Below are 22,063 nucleotides of genomic sequence, written 5' to 3'. Positions count from 1 at the left end.
CAAGAAACAGATTTTACTTTGATTTGAACACATCACTTTTTAAAAACATCAAATATATTTTATTTAAAAATCACAAAATCCCTTATACAAGTAATATGCCACTTGGAAATACACTTGCCTGACTACATTAACGAGCAAAAATAACATGGCTTTAAGCACAAAAGCCCTCCTATTGGATATGTTTTTGGAGATAGGTAGGAAAATACTAGATGTTTTGTTGTTGTTTGTTTGAGTTTTTAGAACTGGTATTTCTTTAAGTCCTGGTTATAGACGTGTAAACAATGTAAATGAATCTGCCATTACGCATCACTTCACATCCATGCCACCTGTGTGCACATAGACACCTGCGGATACACCTGGACGAGCGCCACATCACAGGTACAGCTGTGCCCTTGGCAGACAGGACTGAAGGAGGGTTATTTGGAATAAATCCTACACAGAATGTGGGGCAAATCACTGGTATTCCTTTAAAGAACAGGTCACAATAGAAATACTTCTTGGAAACAATTCATCCCACTTTGGTAAGTTTTATTAAATGTGATTTACATAGTTGTTAGTTTATTTGATTAAATCCTAACACAAAGCAATAAGCACAAAATAACTATTTCTTCATCATCTAGATTTTAAGCAATTCTTGAAATAGATATATACGTATGTGATCTTATGTGGAAAGGAGAAAATAAAGAAAGGGGAAAAGCAAACATTTCCACGTGGAGGAAACAGATCAAATATTCAAATATTTAGATTTAAAATAGCATCCCTAGAGAGAATAGTTATAATGAATTTTCCAGAAAACTTCCCTGCCTATAAAAATGACCCTAATGACGCCCTCAATGCAAATGTCCTGGAAACTACGAGTGTAGGAAGCCATATCTTGGGAACATAGCAGTTGGCTGCAGAAGGATGGATGCTGCATTTAGCTGTATTTTGCAGTGTGCTCTCTTTAGATTTTGGTGAATCTCTAAAAACGTTGGCATGTCAGAAGTACATTCACGTAGGCAAATGGGAGCACTGTAAACATTACCAGTCCATATTTTTATCAGGGTTTTCAAGATGAAGAAGTTTTCCAACCAGCATAATGACAATATTTTTTATTCCAATGTCAAATGTGGCAGAACAAAAAGAAATTAATGTACAAATAGCTATAATGCAAAAGAAAATAACAAGGAAGGGAATACAAAAGACTGAGACTGTGCTATTGATTTTTAGTCATAAGCTAAACAAACTGCTAATTTTGAACATTTGGAAAAATATCATTCTTGACTATAAACTAACTCTTTGTCATGGAGATTTCGAATTCTTTTTACACAGTGAAGAATCTTACATCTTTAAGCATTGTGTATTTTTTTTCCAATTTTGTAGCTGAGTAGCTTGTTCCAGTTTTGGTGTGGATAACTAAAAGCTTCCAGGGGAGGCCTTGAATTGGGTATCTGACATAGATCATTTCCACTAATTTCTGTGTGACACTAATTTCTGAGAGCTCGCTTTTTAATAAATTCCTCAGTATTTTGGACCTTGTCAAATCAATACTAAATCCTGAATATTTTATGAGTAACTGTCTGAATATTGCTATCTTTATGATAATGAACTATAGTCTTAAATCCCCCAACTGCCTGTGTTATAAGTGGCACAGTCTCTAACAATCATTCTAAAAGTTCTTAGGCTGACATGGGAAGCTTTCGATCAGTGCAGTTGTAGTCTGTTGTCCATATAAAGTTACAGCATGAATAGTATAGAAGCCATTGGAATAATGATCTTTCATGTACTGTCACATGATGTTTCATGTACTGTCCTCAGGCTCCCATCTGCATACTTTAGCTGTGGAGCATTTCTTTCCTTCTATAAGAGAGCAAACATAAAAGAAACTTCATTTTGGGATTAAGAAACTACTACTGCCTATGTCATCATATTCTATAATTAAGACTTGATCTTCTATCCTTCTATCTTCACTGGTGAGGACTGCTCAATGTTATACTGGGAAATAGGTGAGTTATCCCTTCCTTCAGAAAGCATCATTATTAAGTAATAACCTGACATGATGAAGCCCTTCATTAAATTCCCCTTGGGGGGCATAAGGGATGAATTTTAGCAGCTGTCTATACCTTCTCTTCATGCAACACCTGATTCTTGAAGTTGGTCATCTTGGGTTGATCTCACCCAACGGGACCACTGATGTGAGAGGTAGGTGGAGAGCAAGCCTCCCACTCGACACTCTCAAAATAAAAGGACAAGCTATGGAAAAGAAATTCCAAATCACTTAGTAATAAAAAGTATAAGAATATTTTTTACAACATTCAGAGTTTCATGGATACATTCCACTGGGGAGTGAGTAGAGTTGTGTCTGAGACACCTAGTAAACCAAAAGAGGGTAAATGGTGATGAACATCATGCAGAATTCAGACAAATGTCTTTCATGTGGCCCAAAAACTTTCTCACCAGAAAGACAGGAATTGACCCCTATAATAAGTACTAAATTGACCAGGATGTTAAGTCTAAATACTTCATTAATTTCCTTCCCTCATTTAAGAGCTGATGTTTAGGAGAAGAAATTATGTTCCACTACATTGAATTCCAAGAATGTAGCTTCTTTTTGCCTTGATTTCCAGCTGCACATCCGGGTCTCACTGTGTTTTCATCTATGGATATCTTCAAGCAGAGTTTTGGCTGATGATGTGGCTGAGGTGCTCCAGGAGAACTTTAAGCTCACACGGATAGGTTCTCTATATGGTCCAAAAGCCACCCTTCCAATCCCGAGTTTACATAATTTGCTATTTTGACATCTTTAATTTGCTCCTCAGAAACTCATGGGCCAGGAAAATAAAACCCAGATATGGGTGAGAGAGTTTATTCTGCTGGGGCTGTCCAGTGAATGGGGGACTCAGGTCTCCCTCTTTGTCCTGATCCTGGCCATGTACGTTGTGACTACTGTGGGAAATGTCCTCATTCTTGCCCTGATCAGACTGGACAGCAGGCTTCATACCCCCATGTACTTCTTCCTTAGTGTTTTATCCTTTGTGGACCTTTGCTATTCAAACAGCTTTGCCCCACAAATGCTGGCCCACTTTCTCTCAGCTCAGAAGTCCATCCCATTCCACAGTTGTGTGCTCCAGTTCTACGTGTCCCTGGCATTGGGTGGGTCTGAGTTCTTCTTGCTGGGAGCCATGGCCTATGACCGCTATGTGGCAGTATGCCACCCACTTCACTACATAGTCATCATGCATGGAGGGCTGTGCCTGGGGCTGGCTGCTGGCTGCTTGGTGGCTGGTTTCATGAATTCTCTGATGGAAACAATCATCACCTTCCGGCTTCCTCTGTGTCACAATGTTATCAATCACTTTGCCTGTGAGACCCTAGCAGTGCTACAGCTAGCCTGTGTGGACATCTCCTTCAACAAGGTCATGGCGGCCACCTCAGGATTTCTGGTGATCATGCTTCCCTGTTCTCTGGTCCTCTTCTCCTATGGTCGTATAGTTGCTGCCATTCTGCGCATTCGTTCTACTCAGGGACGCCGCAAAGCATTTGGGACTTGTGCCTCCCACCTCACTGTGGTTTGCATGTGCTTTGGCGCAGCCATATTCACCTACCTGAGGCCACAGTCAGCCTCCTCAATGGAAGAAGAGAAGATGGTTGCTCTATTCTATTCTGTGGTGGCACCTATGTTGAACCCATTGATCTACAGCTTGAGGAATAAGGAAGTTATGGCTGCTCTCCAGAAAGTTTTAGAAAAATTCAGAGATAAAGGATAAAGACTGTAAGAACTTCTTGCTATCTAAGATCAACACCAAAAAGGAGATCAGATAAGTATAGATGGGACTTCCACACTCACACTAAAGAAGACTATTATGGTCAGATCCTTGCATCTGAATAACATTTTCCTCCACATGATTGATGAATTTCCTTATGTAGGCCCATACCTGATAACTTATGTGTCAGTTATCCATGAGAGGGCCTCTTCTTTGATCATCATCTCTCTCAGTTATCCAGTGGTGTTTAGACTTCATCTGCCCATTTTTAATTTTATTAGCCTGTTCAATGTATAAAGGAATGACCCAGAGCTTCATCAAGCAGACCTGGTTTGTGGAATGAATAGATAGATGAATTCCAGTGATAAAGTCTACTTTTACCTTGTGGAACTGAATGGAGAATGCCTTTTCCTGTTTCTACACAACAATACTCCAGATATTTGTAGAACAACATCATTTCCTCCTGGATAATCACAAATGGTTTCTTCAACTCTTTCTTAAATAACAGCAATGGTAGGTCTTTCAACTCCAATTCTGCCTTAATCTAGAGTGTGATATTATATCCTGAAATAAAGAACATATGACACAATATTTGTTCAGACCAGTATATTGGATTTCACTTGGTTTTCAAGAATCAAATTTGCTTTTAAGATGCAAAATATCTGTGGTTTCACTCTAATTTTTTTATTGCAGTAACATATATGTAACACAAGATCTGCCATTTTAGCCATATTTAAGTGTACAGTTCAGTGGCATTAACTACATTTGAAATGTTGTGAAAACATCACCACTATCTGTTTCTAAAATTATCTATCACCGTAGTCTTTTATTTGACTAATTTCCGAAGACTTTTTTCCTAAAAACTGGTTACAAAGTTTCCACACCCATTGCTCTTTTTTTTAAACTTAAGTGAAAGTGTATATATTTAGCTCTGCTAATTGTTATTATTGATTTTCATACATCACACCAACCAACCAAGATTATTTTGCATTTTGATCCTCCAAATTATTCCATTAGTTAATTTCTCTTTCTATTCATAGGTGTAAAAAAACAGAAAAAGCTATAAAAAGAAATACCAAATAGTACATATCAATTATATATCACTGCAAACCTACCTCCAGGTGGCAAAAATGGGTCAGAATGTCATTGGAACCATATAGTATATAGCCTTTTCAGATGGGTTTCTTTCACTTAGTAATATGCATTTAAGTTTTCTCTAGGTCTTTTCATGGTTTAATAGTTATTTCTTTTTGAAATTGAATAATATTCCATTGTCTGTATGTACCAAAGTTTATCCATTCAGATACTGAAGGACATCTTGTTTGCTTTCAGCTTTTGGTAATTATGAATCAAACTATGATAAACGTTTGTATTCAGGTTTTGTGTGGACATATTTTTGATGCCTATGGGTAAATACCAAGATGCATTATTGCTAGATCTTATGGTAAAAGTATGTTTAGTTTTGTAAGGTACTGCCAAACTATCTTCTAAAGTGCCTATATCATTTTGCATCCCCACCAGCAATGAACGAGAGGTTTTGTTGTTCCATATTTGAACAAGCATTTGGTGTTTTCATTGTTGTGGATTTTGGCCATTTTAACAGATGTGTGCCCACCCCTGGTGGTCTAGTGGTTAAGATTCAGCGCTCTCACCACAGCGGTCCCAGGTTCATTTCCCAGTCAGGGAACCACATCACTGCCTGTTGGCTGTCATATTTGGAAACTTGATGTTGCTGTGATGCTGAATGCTATGGCACAGGTATTTCAAATACCAGCAGGGTCACTCATGGTGGACAAGGTTCATGGGAGCTTCCAAATTAAGACAAACTGGGAAGAAGGACCTAGTCACCTACTTCCAAAAGAATCGTCCCTGAAAACTGTATGTGTAGTAGCAGAGCATTGTCTGATACAGTGCCGAGAGGTGAAAGGATGGCAAAAAAAAGGCCCAGCAGGGTTCTGCTCTTCTGTACTCGCTAGGAGTTGGAATCCACTTGACAGCACCTTGTCAAACAGGGTATGTAGTGGTATTAAATTAATGTTTTAATTTACATTTCCCTGATGACATATGATATAGAGCATTTCTTCATGTTTCTTCGCCATCTGCATCTTATCTTCTTTGGTGAGATGTCTGTTAAGGTATTTGGGTCATTTTTTAATCTTGTTGTTTTCTGATTGTTGAAATTAAGAGTTCTTTGTATATCTTGGATAACAATTATCAGATATGTCTTTTGCAAAAATTTTCTCCTAGTCGATGGCTTGTCTTTTTATTCTATTGACATCATTCCCTTTTAAGTGGTGACAGAAATACATATTTACATATGCAAGAACTCAATAAAATTATTACCCACTCATCTTTCATTAAGACTATAACAATTACAGCAACAAAATGTGCGAACAACTTCAGGCAACAAAAGATGGCTTAAAATAAAGGACTGAAGAACAGGAAAATTAAATTGTGATAGGACAGGCAACAAGCTAAAGCCTTCTAAGTGTAAAATAAACATTAAAAGATGTAAATTTTTGTGTGCTGAAAGGGAAGAAATAAAAGGCAGAGTGGTGAGTACAAAATGAAACTGCTGCCCCCACGGGGATGAGGACATGGATAGAGCGCAGAGTCTGGAAAGAGGTTTGAACTAAATCTGATGAATCACTTTTCCTCAAGAGACGATTCCAAGCAATTCTTTCCTGCTCCACAATCCTGTCAATCTGAGCCTGGGCAGGAAGTCCACACGTTACAGGTTGTCCTTAGTCATCTGGGCTTTTTCCACAATTTGGCCTACACATCTGACCCAAATACTAGCCTCCTCTGAGACCACAGTCATTCCCAATTGTCCCCTGAAACTCATGCTCCGTTATCAGCAAGATGCTCTGTATTCTAAGCGCCTTCCTTGAATGCATTCTTGTCTTTCTTGCTTTAACTTCAACCTGACTGTTCACTGAGAACTCTGATTCCCCTCTGCTCTCTCACATACAGACACTTAAATTCTCATTTTCCACTAACACAGGGTCAGAAGGTGAAGAGGGTATCTTTCTGGAGCCTCTGCCACTTCAAGACCATTGCTCTTGGCTTCTGTGAAATGACTCCAGCTCCTTTGAGCATACACTATCAGACTATAGCACCATAAACCCCTCTTATTTTCATCATTTACCATGCATGCTCCTAATTTTACAGTGATTTACCACTAATTCTGTCATCACGTGTGGCAATTTCTACATCTATGCAGAAGATCCATTTGGCATCCTGGCCTCTCAGTTACTTGACTTCTTCTCTCCTTCCAGTGTTTTTGTCCTCTATCCCACTCTCAGTCACCCACTTCTGTGACCATACTGTAGACCTGTTTATTGCCAATCATTGCACTACATCTAACATCTCCTTATCAAGTACCCCATTCTCTGACCATTATTTCTGTTTTTCCAGTTCAAACCATAGAGTATGATTCCAATGAATTTTGACCCCACCATGACCTCTATTACATTAGCTCTAGCACATTGTTTTATCCGTTACCAATCCCCCTACATTTCCTCTTATCACCCTCTTTCTCAGCATAGGATTCGTGCCCACTTGTGTGATCATTCCTTACAGATACTCTGTGGTCATCTCAGGACATTGTATCTGTAGTCAACTCTCCCCTCCTGTGTCAGAAGTGGATTTCCCATGAAGCCAATAAAGCTGAAGCTTCAGGGCTTCTTACTTACACAGGGTCCTCCAAGGTACCTGGCTGTGTTTTTTTGTAAAATATGCTTTATGAATTTTTTCAAAATTAAGAATTTTAACTGAAATTGGTTGGATTGATGTCACTTTCCATTCTTATTTTCCATCTTTCAAACTTACCCTACTGGCAGGTAGACTGGGGTGGCCGTGAGCATTTCAGGAATCTAGCAAAGGAAAAATTGAGTTGGGGTACTATATTCATTTCTTAGGGCTGCCATAACAAAGTACCACAACTGGGTGGCTGAAAACCACGGCAATTTATTCTCTCATGGTTCTGGAGGCTAGAAGTTCAAAATCAAGAAGTCAGTAGGGTCATGCTCCCTCTGCAGACTCTAGGAAAGAATCCTTTCTTACCTCTTCCAGGTTCTGGTGGCCTCAAATGTTCCTTGGCTTGTGTCAGCATAACTCCAATCTCTGCTTACTTCTGTTTTCACCTGGCTTTCTTCTCCATGTGGCTCTTTGTGTCTTCTCCTCCTCTTATCAAGATAACAGCCATTGAATTTAGGGCCTACTTTAAATCCAGGATGATTTATTCTCAATATCCTTAACTAATTACATCTGTGAACATGCTATTTCCAAATATGGTCACTTTCTGAAGTTCTGATCGGGCATGTATTTTGGAGGGATAGTAATCAAACCATTATAGGCATATCTAGTTTGAATTCAGTGGGACACATTGTAGTGTGATTCACAGTCACTCCAAATTATAGTTAAGTTACTGCTAGTCACACAGGTTGGCTTTCAGGAATGGATCTCAAGAACACTCCTGCTATCCACTGCATTGACTCATCCAGTGTCATTTACAGAGACAGGAGTTTGTGGAAAGTCCTTTCAAATCTTATCACTCCCTTGAAAGAGTCCAATACATGTAAAATAAGAAAATTAAAATAATTTAAATAAAAAGGTAGAGGTGCAGAAAAGGAAAACAAAGAAGAAATGAGACAAAAATGAAGGGAAATAGCAAGCTGATAGAATTAAAGGCAAGTTTACCCTTAATGACATTAAATGAAATTTGTATAAACATGATAATTAAAAGACAGAGGACAGAATGTAGGGTAAAATAGAAAGAACCAGCTATGTGCTCTCTAAAATTAGCCCATTTCTAATATAAACATGTAGATAAAAGTAAAAAGATGAAAAAGATATATCATGCAATACTAGAATCAGAAATCTAGAGTGACTTTATTCACATAAAATGAAGTAATTAGCAAAATAAAAGATATTACCAGGGCAAGAGGGGACATTATATGCTATTAAAGGTATTGATTAATCCAGAACACATAAATATTTTAATCTAATAACAGAAATACAAATACATAAAAAAATCAATGGACAAATCCACCACTATTATTGGAGATATTAACATCACTCTGACAGTATTTGATAGATTCAACAAAACCATTAAAGATGTAGCAGACTGGAAACAATCTGACCTAACTGACATTTTTAGAACACTCCATCCAGCAACAGAAGAATACAAATTTCAGCACATGTAAAATAATTAATATCATAAAGAGCATTTTCTTTAAACATAATGGAATTAAATTAGAAGCAAGTAAGCAAAGACCTCTGGAAAATTCCCAAATATGTGGAAATTAAATCCCATTCTTTTAAATAATCTATAAGTTAAAGAAATAACAAAGGAAACAAGAAATATATTTGGAATTGAATAACAAGAAAATGCAAAATACAAAATTTGTACCTGGCAACTGAGGCAGAGCTTTGAGGAAAATTTAAAGTATTAACTGCTTATATGAGGAGAAATGTGTCAAGATGGTGGTATAGGCAGAGTGTGAACTCACCTCCTCCCATGGACACAATGAATTTGCAAGTACCCTTGGAACAATAACCCCTGAGAGAGAACTGAAAACTGGATAAAAAGAAGCTCCACAACAAGGGAGAGTCCTGACTGAGGTGGAAGAGGCAGAAATTCCTTTCTGGAGAGGAAAAAAGCCACCTTCACAAGCCACAGTGCTTCATAGACAGCAGAGAGCAATTCTAAGGTGTGAAGCCTTCCCCAGAGGAGTGTGGGACCTGAGGGGGGTGGTATAACTGCTATAAGCATCCTTTGGACTCAGTAAAACTGAAACAAGTCTCATGATATCTGGCTTTGCTGGCTACCAACAACAATGGGGAATACTCCCAGAAAAGCTGTTGGTCATAAGGGGAAAAAAGCTAGCTCTTAAAGGGCCCATGTACAAATTCACCTGTTTCAGAAAGCAAACTAAAATCACCAGAAAGAAAGGGATACATTTATTTGGTGAAAAGTGACTTGCCTGATAGGCTATGGGTGCATCTCAGTGAGAGGTGAGACCTCTCCAGGGACTGAGACATTAGTGGCAGCTATCATTGTGATCTAGTAGAGGCATGCTGACACAGACACTGGAAGATGCCATTGGAGTTCTTCCCCTGGCTTCTTAGCCCAGGGTCTGCCTGATCCACTAGAGCACCAAATTAAACCAGTTAGCCAGGGCAAGCAGCATGCCCTAGGGACTGGCCCCAACCAACAGCAAGACCTTGGTCAACTTGTGGGTCTTCGTAGGCTGGGTGCCTGGATCCTCAGCAGACAGGTGAGTGGCTGTGCCTCTGCAGGGCAAAGTGTGTGCACAAGGCACGGCTGGAGTGTATGGGGCATTGGTGGAGTGTGTGTGGTATTTTCAGTGCTGTGACTGAGTTCTTTTGGGGGGTTGGGGTGTGCACATGGGGCAGGACTGTGTTGATGGGTTGTGTGGTCCTGTGGTCTTTGGGGCCTATCAGCTGCAGAAGACTTGTGCTTCTCAAATAGCCACATAGGAGATTGGCCTCAACTTCCAAAGCCTGAAACAATTGAGTGCTCCCATGCCTGGAGCCAGCCAAACTCAGCTGCAATCTTGAGAAAGCTGAAAACAGCCTTGCAGGCTTGAGGGCTACAGCAAAGGTAAGCCCTTGAGTCTAGCAACCAGCCACTCTGGAGGCCTACTCACTTAACAGAAAAACTGCAACAGGAATGTGATATTAGACCTTTCAGCCAACTGTGCTGGGGCTCCCCATGCCTGATAAAGTGACTGACGTGTCCATAGAAGCCACACGCAACTGAGCATTCCAACCAGCTGGCAAGGGGGACAACCTAGCCTCCCTGAGCACCTGCAGTAAGAGCAACCCTGCCACAACAGAAGGACATACATAGCCCACTCAGGGGTCACTCCGGGAACATTTGGAACTGGTGATGAGATGGAAAAACAAATAAGACATCTCTTAAATATGGCCACCTCTCCAAGGTCAGAAGATGTAATTGACCCACCTAAGACATTGATAGAAACATAGAGAATGAAGCAAAATGAGGAGGCAAAGGAATATGTTCCAAGTAAGTGAATAGAGACAACTCCAGTGAAAAAACTAAATAGACAGAAATAAACAATCTGCCTGACACAGAGTTCAATCAAAAAGTCCTAAGGATGCTCACTGATCTTGGGAGAAGAATAGATGAACTCAGTGAGAACATCAACAAAGATTTGGAAAATATAAAAAATAACCAACAGAAAGGAAGAATACAATACTGGAAATGAAAATTTCACTAGAGGGACTCAATAACAGAGTAGGTGATACAGAAGAACATATCAGCAAGCTGGATGAAAGACTAGAGGAAATCACCTAAGCTGAACAGATAAAAGAAAAAAGAACTAAAAAGAACAAGAAGAGTCTAAGAGAACACTGGGACAACATCAAGCACACTAACATTTGTATTTAGGTGTCCTAGAAGGAGAAGAGAGAGAGAAAGGGGCAAAGAATCTATTCAAAGAATGATAGTCAAAAACTTTTGTAACATAGGGAAGGAAACAGAGATCCAGGTACAGGAAGTACAGAAAGCACCAAACAAGATAAACCCAATGAGGCCCACATCAAGAAACATTATAATTAAAATGTCAAAAATTAAAGACAAAGAGAAGATTCTAAAACCCACAAGAGAAGGCAACAAGTTACATACAAAGGAAGTCCCATAAGGCTATCAGCTGACTTCTCAGCAGAAACCTTACAGGCTAGAAGGGAGTGGCACAATGTATTTAAAGTGCTGAAAGGAAAAGAACCTACAGCTAAGAATACTCTACCTGCAAAAGTTATCATTCAGAATGGAAGGAAAGATAGAGTTTGCCAAACAAGCAAAAAATAAATGAGTTTGTCACCAAGAAACCAGTCTTACAAGAAATACTAAAGGGACCTATTTAAGTGGAAAAGAGGGAAGACTACAAATAAGAATAAGAAAATTATGAAAAATAAAAAAAGCAATAAAATCACTGATAAAGGCAAATATACAGTAAAGGTAGCAGATCAACCACCTATGAAGATAATATGAAGGTCAAAAGACACAAGTAATAAAATTATCTGTTTCCATGATACGAGGGTAATGGATACACACACACAATAAAGGAGGTTAGATATAAGATCAAAACATAAAACGTAGGAGGAGGGGAGTAAAGGAGTAGAGCTTTTAGCAAGATGTCAAACTAAAGAGACAATCAACTTATTATAGATTGCTATATACGTAGGTTATTATATATGAATCCCATGGTAATCACAAACCAGAAACCTATGATAAATACACAAAAAATTAAGAGAAAGGAGCCCAAACATAATACTATAGAAAGCCATCAAGCCACAAAGGAAGAGAGCAAGAGAGAGAGAAAAGAACAGAGAAGAACCACTAAAACACCCAAAACAAAGTAACAAAATGGCAATAAATACATTCTCATCAATAGCTACTTTATATGTCAATGGACTAAATGCTCCAATCAAAAGGCACAGAGTGGCCAACTGGAAAAAAAACAAGACCCCACATACATAGATAAAGAGACACTTCGGACCTAAAGACACTCATAAACTGAAAGTGAAGGGATGGAAAACATATTTCATGCAAATGACAATGAAAAGAAAGCTGGAGTAGCAATACTTATATCAGAGAAAATACACTTTAAAACAAAAACTGTAACAAGAGACAAAGAAGGGCACTACATAATGATAAAGGGAAAAATCCAACAAGAGGATATAACATTTGTAAATATCTATGAACCCAACATAGGCACACCTAAATATATAAAGCAATTGTTAACAGACATAAAAGGAGAAATAGACAGTGACATGATAATAGTAGGGGACTTTAACACTCCATTTACACCAATGGATAGATAATCCAAATAGAAGATCAATAAGGAAACATTGGCCTTAAATGATACATTAGACCAGATGCACTTAGTAGATATATACAGAACATTTCATCCAAAAATCAGAGAATACATATTCTTTTCAAATGAACATGCAACATTCTCCAGGATAGATCATATATTAGGTCCCAAAACAAGTTCAGTAAATTGAAGAAGGCTGAATAATACCAAGCATCTTTTCTGACCACAATGGTATGAAACTAGAAATCACATAAAGGAAGAAAATCAGAAAAGCTGCATCTATGTGGAGATTCAATAAAATGCTACTGAATAATGATTGGATCAATGAAGAGATCAAAGGAGAAATTAAAAAATACCTGGAAAAAATGAAAATTAAAATTCAACATGCCAAAATTTATGATATAAAGCAAAAGTGGGTCTAAAGGGAGGTTTATAGCAATATAGGCTAACCTCAAGACATAAGAAAAATGCCAAATAAACAATCTAACAGTGAACCTAAAGTAACTGGAGAAAGAAGAATAAACCAAGCAAAAATCAGTAAAAGGAAGGAAGTAATAAAAATCAGAGCAAAAATAAATGAAATAGAGACTAAAAAAAATAGAAAAAGTCAATGAAACTAAGAGCTAGTTCTTTGAAAAGATAAACAAAATTGACAAAACTTTAGCTAGATTCACCAAGAAAAAAGGAAAAGTCTCAAATAAAGAAAATCAGAAATGAAAGAGGAGAAATTACAATGGACACTTCTGAAATACAAAAGATTATAAAAGAACACTACAAAAAGCTATACACCAACAAATTGGATATTGAGAAGAAATGGATAAATTCTTAGAATCATACAACCTTCCAAAACTGAATCACGAAGAAATAGAGAATTTGAATGGACCAATCACCAGCAAGGAGATCAAAACAGTAATCAAAACCCTCCCCAAATATAAAAGTCCAGGATCAGATGGCTTCCCTGGTAAATTCTACCAAACATTCAAAGTAGATTTAATACCTATCCTTCTCAAACGCTTCCAAAAAATTGAATAGGAAAGGAAGGTTCCTAACTCATTCTATGAAGCCAATATTGATCAAGTGGGATTTATTCCATGGATTCAGGGATGGTTCAACATCCATAAATCCATCAATGTGATACACCACATTAACAAAATGAAGAACAAAAATCACATGATCATCTCAATAGGTGCAGAGAAAGGATTTGACAAGATACAGCATGCGTTTATGATAAAAGCTGAATAAAATGGATATAGAAGGAAAGTAGCTCAAAATAAGAAAGTCCGTATATGACAAACCCACAGCTAATATCATTCTCAAGGAAGAAAAACTGAAAGCTATCCCTCTAAGAACAGGAACCAGACATGGATGCCCACTGTCACCACTCTTATTTAACATAGCATTGGAAGTCCTAGCCAGAGCAATCAGGCAAGAAAAATAAATAAAAGAGATCCACATTGAAAAGGAAGAAGTGAAACTGTCACTATTTGCAGATTACATTATTCTACATATAGAAAACTCTAAAGAATCCACCAAAACCTTTTAGAAATAATAAATGAATAGTAAAGATGCAGGATACAAAATCAACATAGATAAATCAGTTGTGTTTCTATACACTAACAATAAAGTAGCAGAAAGAGAAAATAAGAATGCAATCCCATTTACAACTGCAACAAAAAGAATAAAATACCTAGGAAAAAACTGAACCAAAGAGGTGAAAGATCTGTACACTGAAAACTCTAAGACATTGTTGAGAGAAACTGAAGAAGACACAAAGAAATGGAAAGATATTCTGTACTCTTGGATTGGAAAAATTAACATAGTTAAAATGTCAATACTCTTTAAAGCAATCTACACATTCAATGCAATCCCTATTAGAGTTCCAATGACGTTTTTCACAGAAATAGAACAAAGAGTCCTAAAATTTATGTGGAATAACAGAAGACTCTGAATAGCCAAAGGAATCCTAGAAAAATGACAAAGCTGGAGGTACAACACTCTCTCATTTCAATATATACTACAAAGGTATAGAAACCAAAACAGCACGTCACTAGCACAAAAACAGACACACAGACCAATGAAACAGAATCAAGAGCCCTTAAATAAACCCAAACATCTATGGACAGCTAATTTTTGACAAGGGAGCCAAGAATGTACAATGGAGAAAGGAAAGTCTCTTCAATAAATGGTGTTGGGAAAATTGGACAGCCACATGCAAAATAATGAAAGTAGATCATTATCTTACACCATACACGAAAACTAACCCCAAATGGATTGAAGACTTGAATGTAAGAACTAAAACCATGAAACTTATAGCAGAAAATATAGCAATACACTCTTTGACATCAGTCTTAGCAGCATATTTTCAAGTACCATGTCTCACTGGACAAGGGAAACAATAGAAAAAGTAAACAAGTGTGAATACATCAAACTAAAATGCTTCTGCACAGCAAAGGAAACCATCAGCAAAATGAAAAGACAGCCTAACAATTTGGGGAAGATATTTGCCAACCATATTCTGATAAAGGGTTAATACCCAAAATGCATAAAGAACTCCTACATCTCAACAACAAAAAAATTAACAGCCCAGTTAAAAAATGTGCACAGATCTGAACAGACATTTCTCCAAAGAAGATATACAGATGGCCAACAAGCACATGAAATATCACTAATTGTCAGGGAAATACAAATTAAAACTATAATGAGATATCATCTCATGCCAGTCAGAAGGCTATGATTAACAAGACGGGAAATAATTGTTGGAGAGGATATGGGGAAAAGAGAACTCTCATTCTGTGCTGATAGAAGTGCAAACTGGTACAGCCATGTTGAAAACAATATGGAGATTCCTCAAAAAATTAAGAATAGAACTACCATACAGTCCAGGTATTCCACTGCGGGAGTATTTATCCAAAGAACATGAAACTATGAATGGGTAATGATACATGCACCTTTGTGTTCATTGCAGCATTATTCACAATTGCCAAGACTTGGAAGCAACCTAGGTACCCATCAAGGGATGAATGGATAAAGAAGATGTGGTATATATTCACAATGGAATACTACTCATCCATAAGAAACAATGAAATCCGGCCATTTGTGAAAACACGGATGGACCTTGAGGGTAATATCCTAAGTGAAATAAGTCAGAGGGAGAAAGTCAAATACCGTATCATCTCACTCATAAGTATAGGATAAAAACAACAAACAATCACATAAAGGCAGAGATTGTATTGGTAGTTACCAGAGGGGAAAGGGGAGGGTGGAGGGAAAAAGGGATGATTAGGTACGTGTGTATGATGATGGATTGTAATTAGTCTTTGGGTGGTGAACATGATGTAATCTACACAGAAATTGAAATTTAATGACGTACTCCTGAAATTTATATAATGTTATAAACCAATGTTACCGCAATAAAAAATAAATAAATAGGGAGAAAAAAGGGATGGTTGCATATGGCCCCCAAAAGACATGTGTAATAGTACCTGTGGAAAATTATTTATTATAGTCAAAACTGTAGGCAGCTCAAATATCTACCAGAAATATATTGGATAAATTGTGATATGTTTATACAATATAATGGTATGAAGCAATTAAAATTAATGAAATAGAGCTACATGCAACAACCTGAGTGAGTCTCACAAACATCATAATGAATGAAAGAGATAAACAAAAAGGAACACACACATTGTGTGTATGTACTGATGTACATACATATATATACACACACATATATGCGTTTGAAATTTTAAACTATTTATTATTTCTTTCAAAGGAAAGACTCTGAGTCATTTACTTCATAAATTATTTGAAATCTTGGCATTTTGCATTTACATTTTTTAATATTTCTGCTTTTTTCGAGTATAGTAGGAAATCTCATTTTCCGTTGTCTCATTTCTAAGTCATAGTCCTTGTATTTTAAAGATCTGATAAATGCATGCATTAGATAATATTAATAATTACCTTTTATTGAGCTCTTACTATGCCTCATGGATTCTGCTAAGCATTTTGCACATAGTGTTTCCTCTTTACAACAATGTGAGCTTTGTATTAGTGAACTCATTTTATACATAATAAATCTAAATTCCAAAGAATTTAAGTACATTGCAAAAGCTTGCACATCTAGCACATGGCAGAATCTTGTAAAAACTCAGCTCTATCTGAACTCAAAATCGTGTTTTTAACCTATTTTTGGTCATTGAGTAATGCTTGCATAGAAGATGTCCTTACAAAAGGGAGGCTTTGTAAGAGAGAAGTGTGTATATTTTTGTCTTTAAAACCACTTTCACCGAAAAATAAAAACCAACTTATTTTAGAAGTTGAATATTTCCCTTTCCTACAGCTTAAGTATTTAGCAGGTTTAATTTAGTATATAATTTGAGGAAAGAACTGAAAACAGAAAGTCTCTTTATATATTCTTATCCACTACTTAACTACTTTCTATCACTTCTTAGCTGAGTGCTGGAGTTTCAAGTTTGGAGTAAAATGCTTATTTAACTTTCCTAAAATCTCTTAATTTAAAATCAAAGTATTCCTGATAATTTACAGGTCTAGTATTATTGGTCAACAAGTCATCACAACAGTTACAACCTGTTCTTATTTGCCAGGATGTTTTCTCCAAGTGTTGGTCATTTCCCATAGGAGACAATTGACCAAACCAACGAGAGTAAGTATAGTTCTTTCAAGGACTCTCAGTGACTTCCATTCTGCTCTCTTCCCTCTAGCTCTGTATTCCGCAGATCTCCACCTACACTCCAGAAGCAGAGAAAAAGAGTGACAGAGAAAGCTCCAATATATCTACATGTTTATTAGCATGACATTCTTTGGGGGTTTCTGGTTGTTAGTTGCGTCACAGTTACATTCTTAATTCTTTCCCTTGATGCCATGGCTCATACTCTTCCTAGTTTCAGTTGATTATGCCTTAGGAAACATCACTATTATAGGTATATATAGGAATCGATACAAATATTTTAGAAGTAGACCTATTTTTGAAGGAGATGACAGTTGTTGAATTTAAAATATTTAAATAATTACTATGCTATAAATCTCTCTCGATTCTTGTATATTAAATATTCTACCAATACCTTGCTTTATTCTATAAAATTTTGTCTACACATCCTGATTACAGAAAAAAAATAAGCCAATTTATTTCCTCTTATTCAGAATATTTCACATAACCATATTGAAAGTGTATACACTGCACAGCTAGTTGGAAGATATTTTCATTTTCTTGTGTAGCACTGACCTTCAATGGCAGAGGCAGGAAAGTGGAATGGGCTTTCTCAGGATGTGGTCATAGGAAAATTTCAAGAAGATGAAAAGGCTGCCCTGGGACATGTTTATGTATCCTGTGTAGTTATTGGATAAGATGACTTCTCATGTCGCTTTAAACTCAGTTATTTTATTATTCTATAAGGCTTTCATGAAGTTCTCTCTTTTTCAAGCAACCTTTTTAGAGCAGCTTTGACTTCTTTGTTTCTCAGACTATAGATCAGTGAGTTGAGCATGGGATTGAAAAGGCTGTGAAACAGGGGAAGATATTTCTTCTGCTCCTGGGGGTTCCCATATCGGGGTCCAACATACATGATAATGGCTGTACCATAAAAGAGTCCAACCACACAGAGGTGGGATGAGCAGGTGGAGAAGGCTTTCTGGCGCCCCTCCCCTGACTGGATGTTTAGAATGGCACGCAGAATATGAATGTAAGATATCACAATTGAGGAAAATGGTCCGACCAGCACAGACACTGCCCCAGCCAAAACCATGATCTCATTAGTGTGGGTATCTGCACAGGCAAGTTTGAGAACAGCTATAATTTCACAGAAAAAGTGGTTAACTTTCTGAGGTCCACAGAAGGGTAGTGGTAGGAGTAACACTAGATGTACTAGGGCCAGGAGGACTCCTAAAATCCAGGAAGTTACTGCCAGGGTGATGCACACTCTCCAGCTCATGATGGCAGCATACCGGAGTGGGTGGCAGATGGCCACGTACCGATCATAGGACATCACCACCAGGAGAAGACATTCAGTATGAGCAAAACTCAAAAAGAGAAAGGTCTGTGTCATGCAGCCAGCAAAGGAAATGGATTTGGCTGGATTCAGGAGGTTCACCAGCATCTGGGGCACCGTGTTGCAGGCATAGGCTATGTCAACAATAGCCAGGTGTGAGAGGAAGAAGTACATGGGGGTGTGCAGTCTGGAGTCGAGTGAGATGAGCCCCAGGATGACCCCGTTACCCAGCAGGGTGAAGGCATAGAACAGGGAGAAGAGCCCAAAGAGAAGCATCTGAATCCTTGGGCTTAAGGGAAACCCCAGAAGGATGAATTCTGCGACCATGGTCTGATTTTCCCCCATTTCCCTGTGAAAGAGACAACAGAGCTCACCAAGTCTGAATGTCTAAAGGAAGTATTTAAACATTGTGGATCTTTGTATCATTGTTTACTTCCTAAGAAAACATCTTCAACATTTTTGTCCTTAGTCCCTTACTAAGTGAAAACTATGCATTCCAAATGAAATGGGATTTTTTTTCACTGTAACAAGCTAAATGCTAATATTCTATTACAATATTCAGTAATCTTACTTTTATTTCCAAACCAACTTTGACCACAGTTCAAAATATGTTAATACTTAAGTTGACCTCATAGCAGTGGACACCTTCCTCAGTTTGTGCTGATCATATCAGAGGCTTGACTGTGTGGATTCCCGCATTGTAGTGTACACACATCCATACGTGTGAATGTGTGCTGCTGTCAAGTAGTTCTATCTATATGTGAGGATGGGAAGAAGGATGAGGAGCATGTCAGTGATGCTTTTATCAGGTTTTCTCACAAATCTGTGCTTTCAATAAATGAATGGTTTGTTGGCCTTGCGATCTTTACTGATAGTATAACTTTGAATTAAGTTGAGAGAATGACAGGCAGTTTGCTACAACTTTGGCTGGATTTAAAATGGAGACCTTTGTCTTTTAACTGTTGTACCCACAGACGGTCTATTCTTATCATGTCGTCTCATGATCAGGACGATAACCCTGTCACTCTCTCATACTCTATATGAATATTTATATTCTATATCTATATGTGTCACTCTCTCATACTCTATATGAATATTTATATTCTATATCTATATGTGTGTGTATACACACACACATATATATTTCTGTATGTATCTATATTTGAGTTTTTCCAAAATCTTTATCATATCCTACATTAAGAAATAGCTACCAGGTACATATAAGCATGAGTATATATACATACTTGAATCCTTACTATGTGCAATGTACTTGGTATTTTCTATATTGTTCTACTGTATTTTATTAGTAAAAATTCTGGTTGAGTGATTTCATGATGGATCATAGCCTTGGATTTAAAAAATGCTGCTCTATAGCCAAGGCTAGAAGTAAAGCTCTAAGTATGGACCCATATTCAGAATCATTAATATATTGTATATCTTCTTAACTCTAGTGTAAAATTATTACGTATCATCAATCTTTAGTTTTTTGCAGCTTATAAAACTTCTTAAAATCCTTCCACAACAGAGTGAGTATTTTGATGTTTGAACCATTGTAACTTTTAAACCATTGTTTCTGGTTTCTTGCCTGTCTGACTCCATATCCTTCCTCAGTCTGGAATCTATTTGAATATCAATAAAACAAGAATCTTAGAAAAATTCATAGTTGTGTTCCTGTCAGTTCCCCATCCAAATTTTCTGTTAAGTTAATATTTGAAAGGTTTCATAAGCGAAAGTGAGTAAGCTTTTGTCCTGTTTGAAAGGAAGAATCAGAATTCATAGTAGAAACTACTGAAAGGTGATTTTGTTTTAGTTGAAGAAATAACTTTATGAAAATTGGAATCTCTTGAAAACTGGTTGTTTTATTAGGACTGAACTTTATATCAGTGAATGTTTTAAATCAGATATCAATTAACCACGTATTCCTGCGTTATGTGAGAGATTGAACTAGAAGAATGCTGAAGTCCCCTCCAACTATAGAATTCATTGGTCATAAACGGGTAGAAAAGTGTTAGCCATTTTCACTTCAACTCTCTTGCAATATTTGGAGTCACTGAAGATAGCCATGCTATTTCTAAAATGTCATATAATGAAGGCACTAAATAAACTAAAGTAGAAGAACCAATGAGTGTCATCTCATCTTCCTCCTGTCTGAAAATAGTGAAACGCAAAATACAAATCGACAGACATTTACTAAACATATTCTATGTCCTGCTATGGGTCTCAGCTGAGGGTATATAAGACAGTTCCTGTCTGCTGGTATATATAACCTGCTTGGAATGACGAGACAAGGATTCACAAAGATAATAATTCTCGTATTTAAATAACTCAACAAAAGGAAGTTCACATTCAATTAAAATCTTTAGGACACTCATCTTCTGTAACGAACTTGTTTTGTGGTCAGTTGGGCCCATTATTTCATGAAAACACTACTTAATTTCATGAGGCAATAGAAAGGTTTGCAAGTAAATCTCTCAAACAGCTATTTTATCTTAGAATTTAAACAAGAAATTCAACACGAAATGCGTCGAAGTATATAATCCATATTAGGTGTACCTAAAAGAGATGATGACTTTTAAAGTATCCAATTAAAGTCCATAAACAGCAGAAATCTGGCATTAACAGACGATGACAATTACATTTTGCATTGTGATTTTTCCTTCCAGCCTATCTGAAATTGTATTATGAACAAAGACTAGACAAAATAACAAACTTACCTCAGACTTACAGCTAAAAATAAGCAGATGAGTTGGATATGAGTTGGGTTTAAGCAAAAGTACACTAACAAGTAAAGGGCACCTGTAAGTTAGTGTTGAACTTCTTTTCTTCCGAAGAGTTTCTTGGAAGAATCAGTCCCTCGACAGAGGCAGAATTTCTCTGAAGAGATGATTCTATTCTCTGATTAGCCCAGCTACCGCTCAATATGCTTCTGAGTGTTTGGTGGAGGAGGAGGGATAAGATCCATCATGCACATTGCCGTGCACTTCCTTCCAGGGAAAAGATGCTCCCTCTGTACTTATCTGTAGTTTTCTCTAGAGAGATGTTCATGACAAGATGCTGCTGCCACTGAGTTCCTCAGTCACTGTAGGGTCCGTGATCATAAGTTTAAGAAGCATTGGAATGACTTCTAGGACTCCTTCACGCATTACAATTACCACAGTCTTGGATTCATTTGGTTTCAAGGACTCCATCATTTTCCCGCCCACTAAACTTTCAAATAGATTAAGTGGTATTTAGCACAGATGACATCCGTGTATTTTTCCCATCTTCTCCAGTGTTGGCTGAGTTTTTTGTTACATCTGATCTGAACATGTACCCTATATTTTTTTCCATCAAGTCACCACAAGGAATACAATTCATAAAGTAAGACCCGGTAGAAGGACCATAGAAACTGTGGGGAACACGTTAAGGAGTCAGGATAAGGCATTCCAATGGGACTTATTAAATCCTG

The 22,063-nt window shown here is 37.3% G+C and overlaps 2 protein-coding genes across 2 annotated transcripts; one reads left to right on the top strand and one right to left on the bottom strand.

Annotated features, from left to right (window-relative positions):
• Nucleotides 1–2,804: 2,804 nt before the first annotated feature.
• Nucleotides 2,805–3,746, top strand: LOC103556946 (olfactory receptor-like protein OLF3). The gene has a single exon (XM_008529252.2). The coding sequence runs from the start codon at nt 2,805–2,807 to the stop codon at nt 3,744–3,746; it is 942 nt and encodes a 313-aa protein (XP_008527474.2).
• Nucleotides 3,747–18,027: 14,281 nt separating this feature from the next.
• Nucleotides 18,028–18,960, bottom strand: OR2A25 (olfactory receptor family 2 subfamily A member 25). The gene has a single exon (XM_008529246.2). The coding sequence runs from the start codon at nt 18,958–18,960 to the stop codon at nt 18,028–18,030; it is 933 nt and encodes a 310-aa protein (XP_008527468.2).
• Between the last annotated feature and the right edge of the window lie 3,103 nt (nt 18,961–22,063).

This window comes from Equus przewalskii, chromosome 4 (assembly GCF_037783145.1).
Source record: "Equus przewalskii isolate Varuska chromosome 4, EquPr2, whole genome shotgun sequence".
NCBI lineage: Eukaryota > Metazoa > Chordata > Mammalia > Perissodactyla > Equidae > Equus > Equus przewalskii.
The sequence above is the reverse complement of the archived record's forward strand: the minus strand, read 5'-3'. Positions and strand labels throughout refer to the sequence as shown.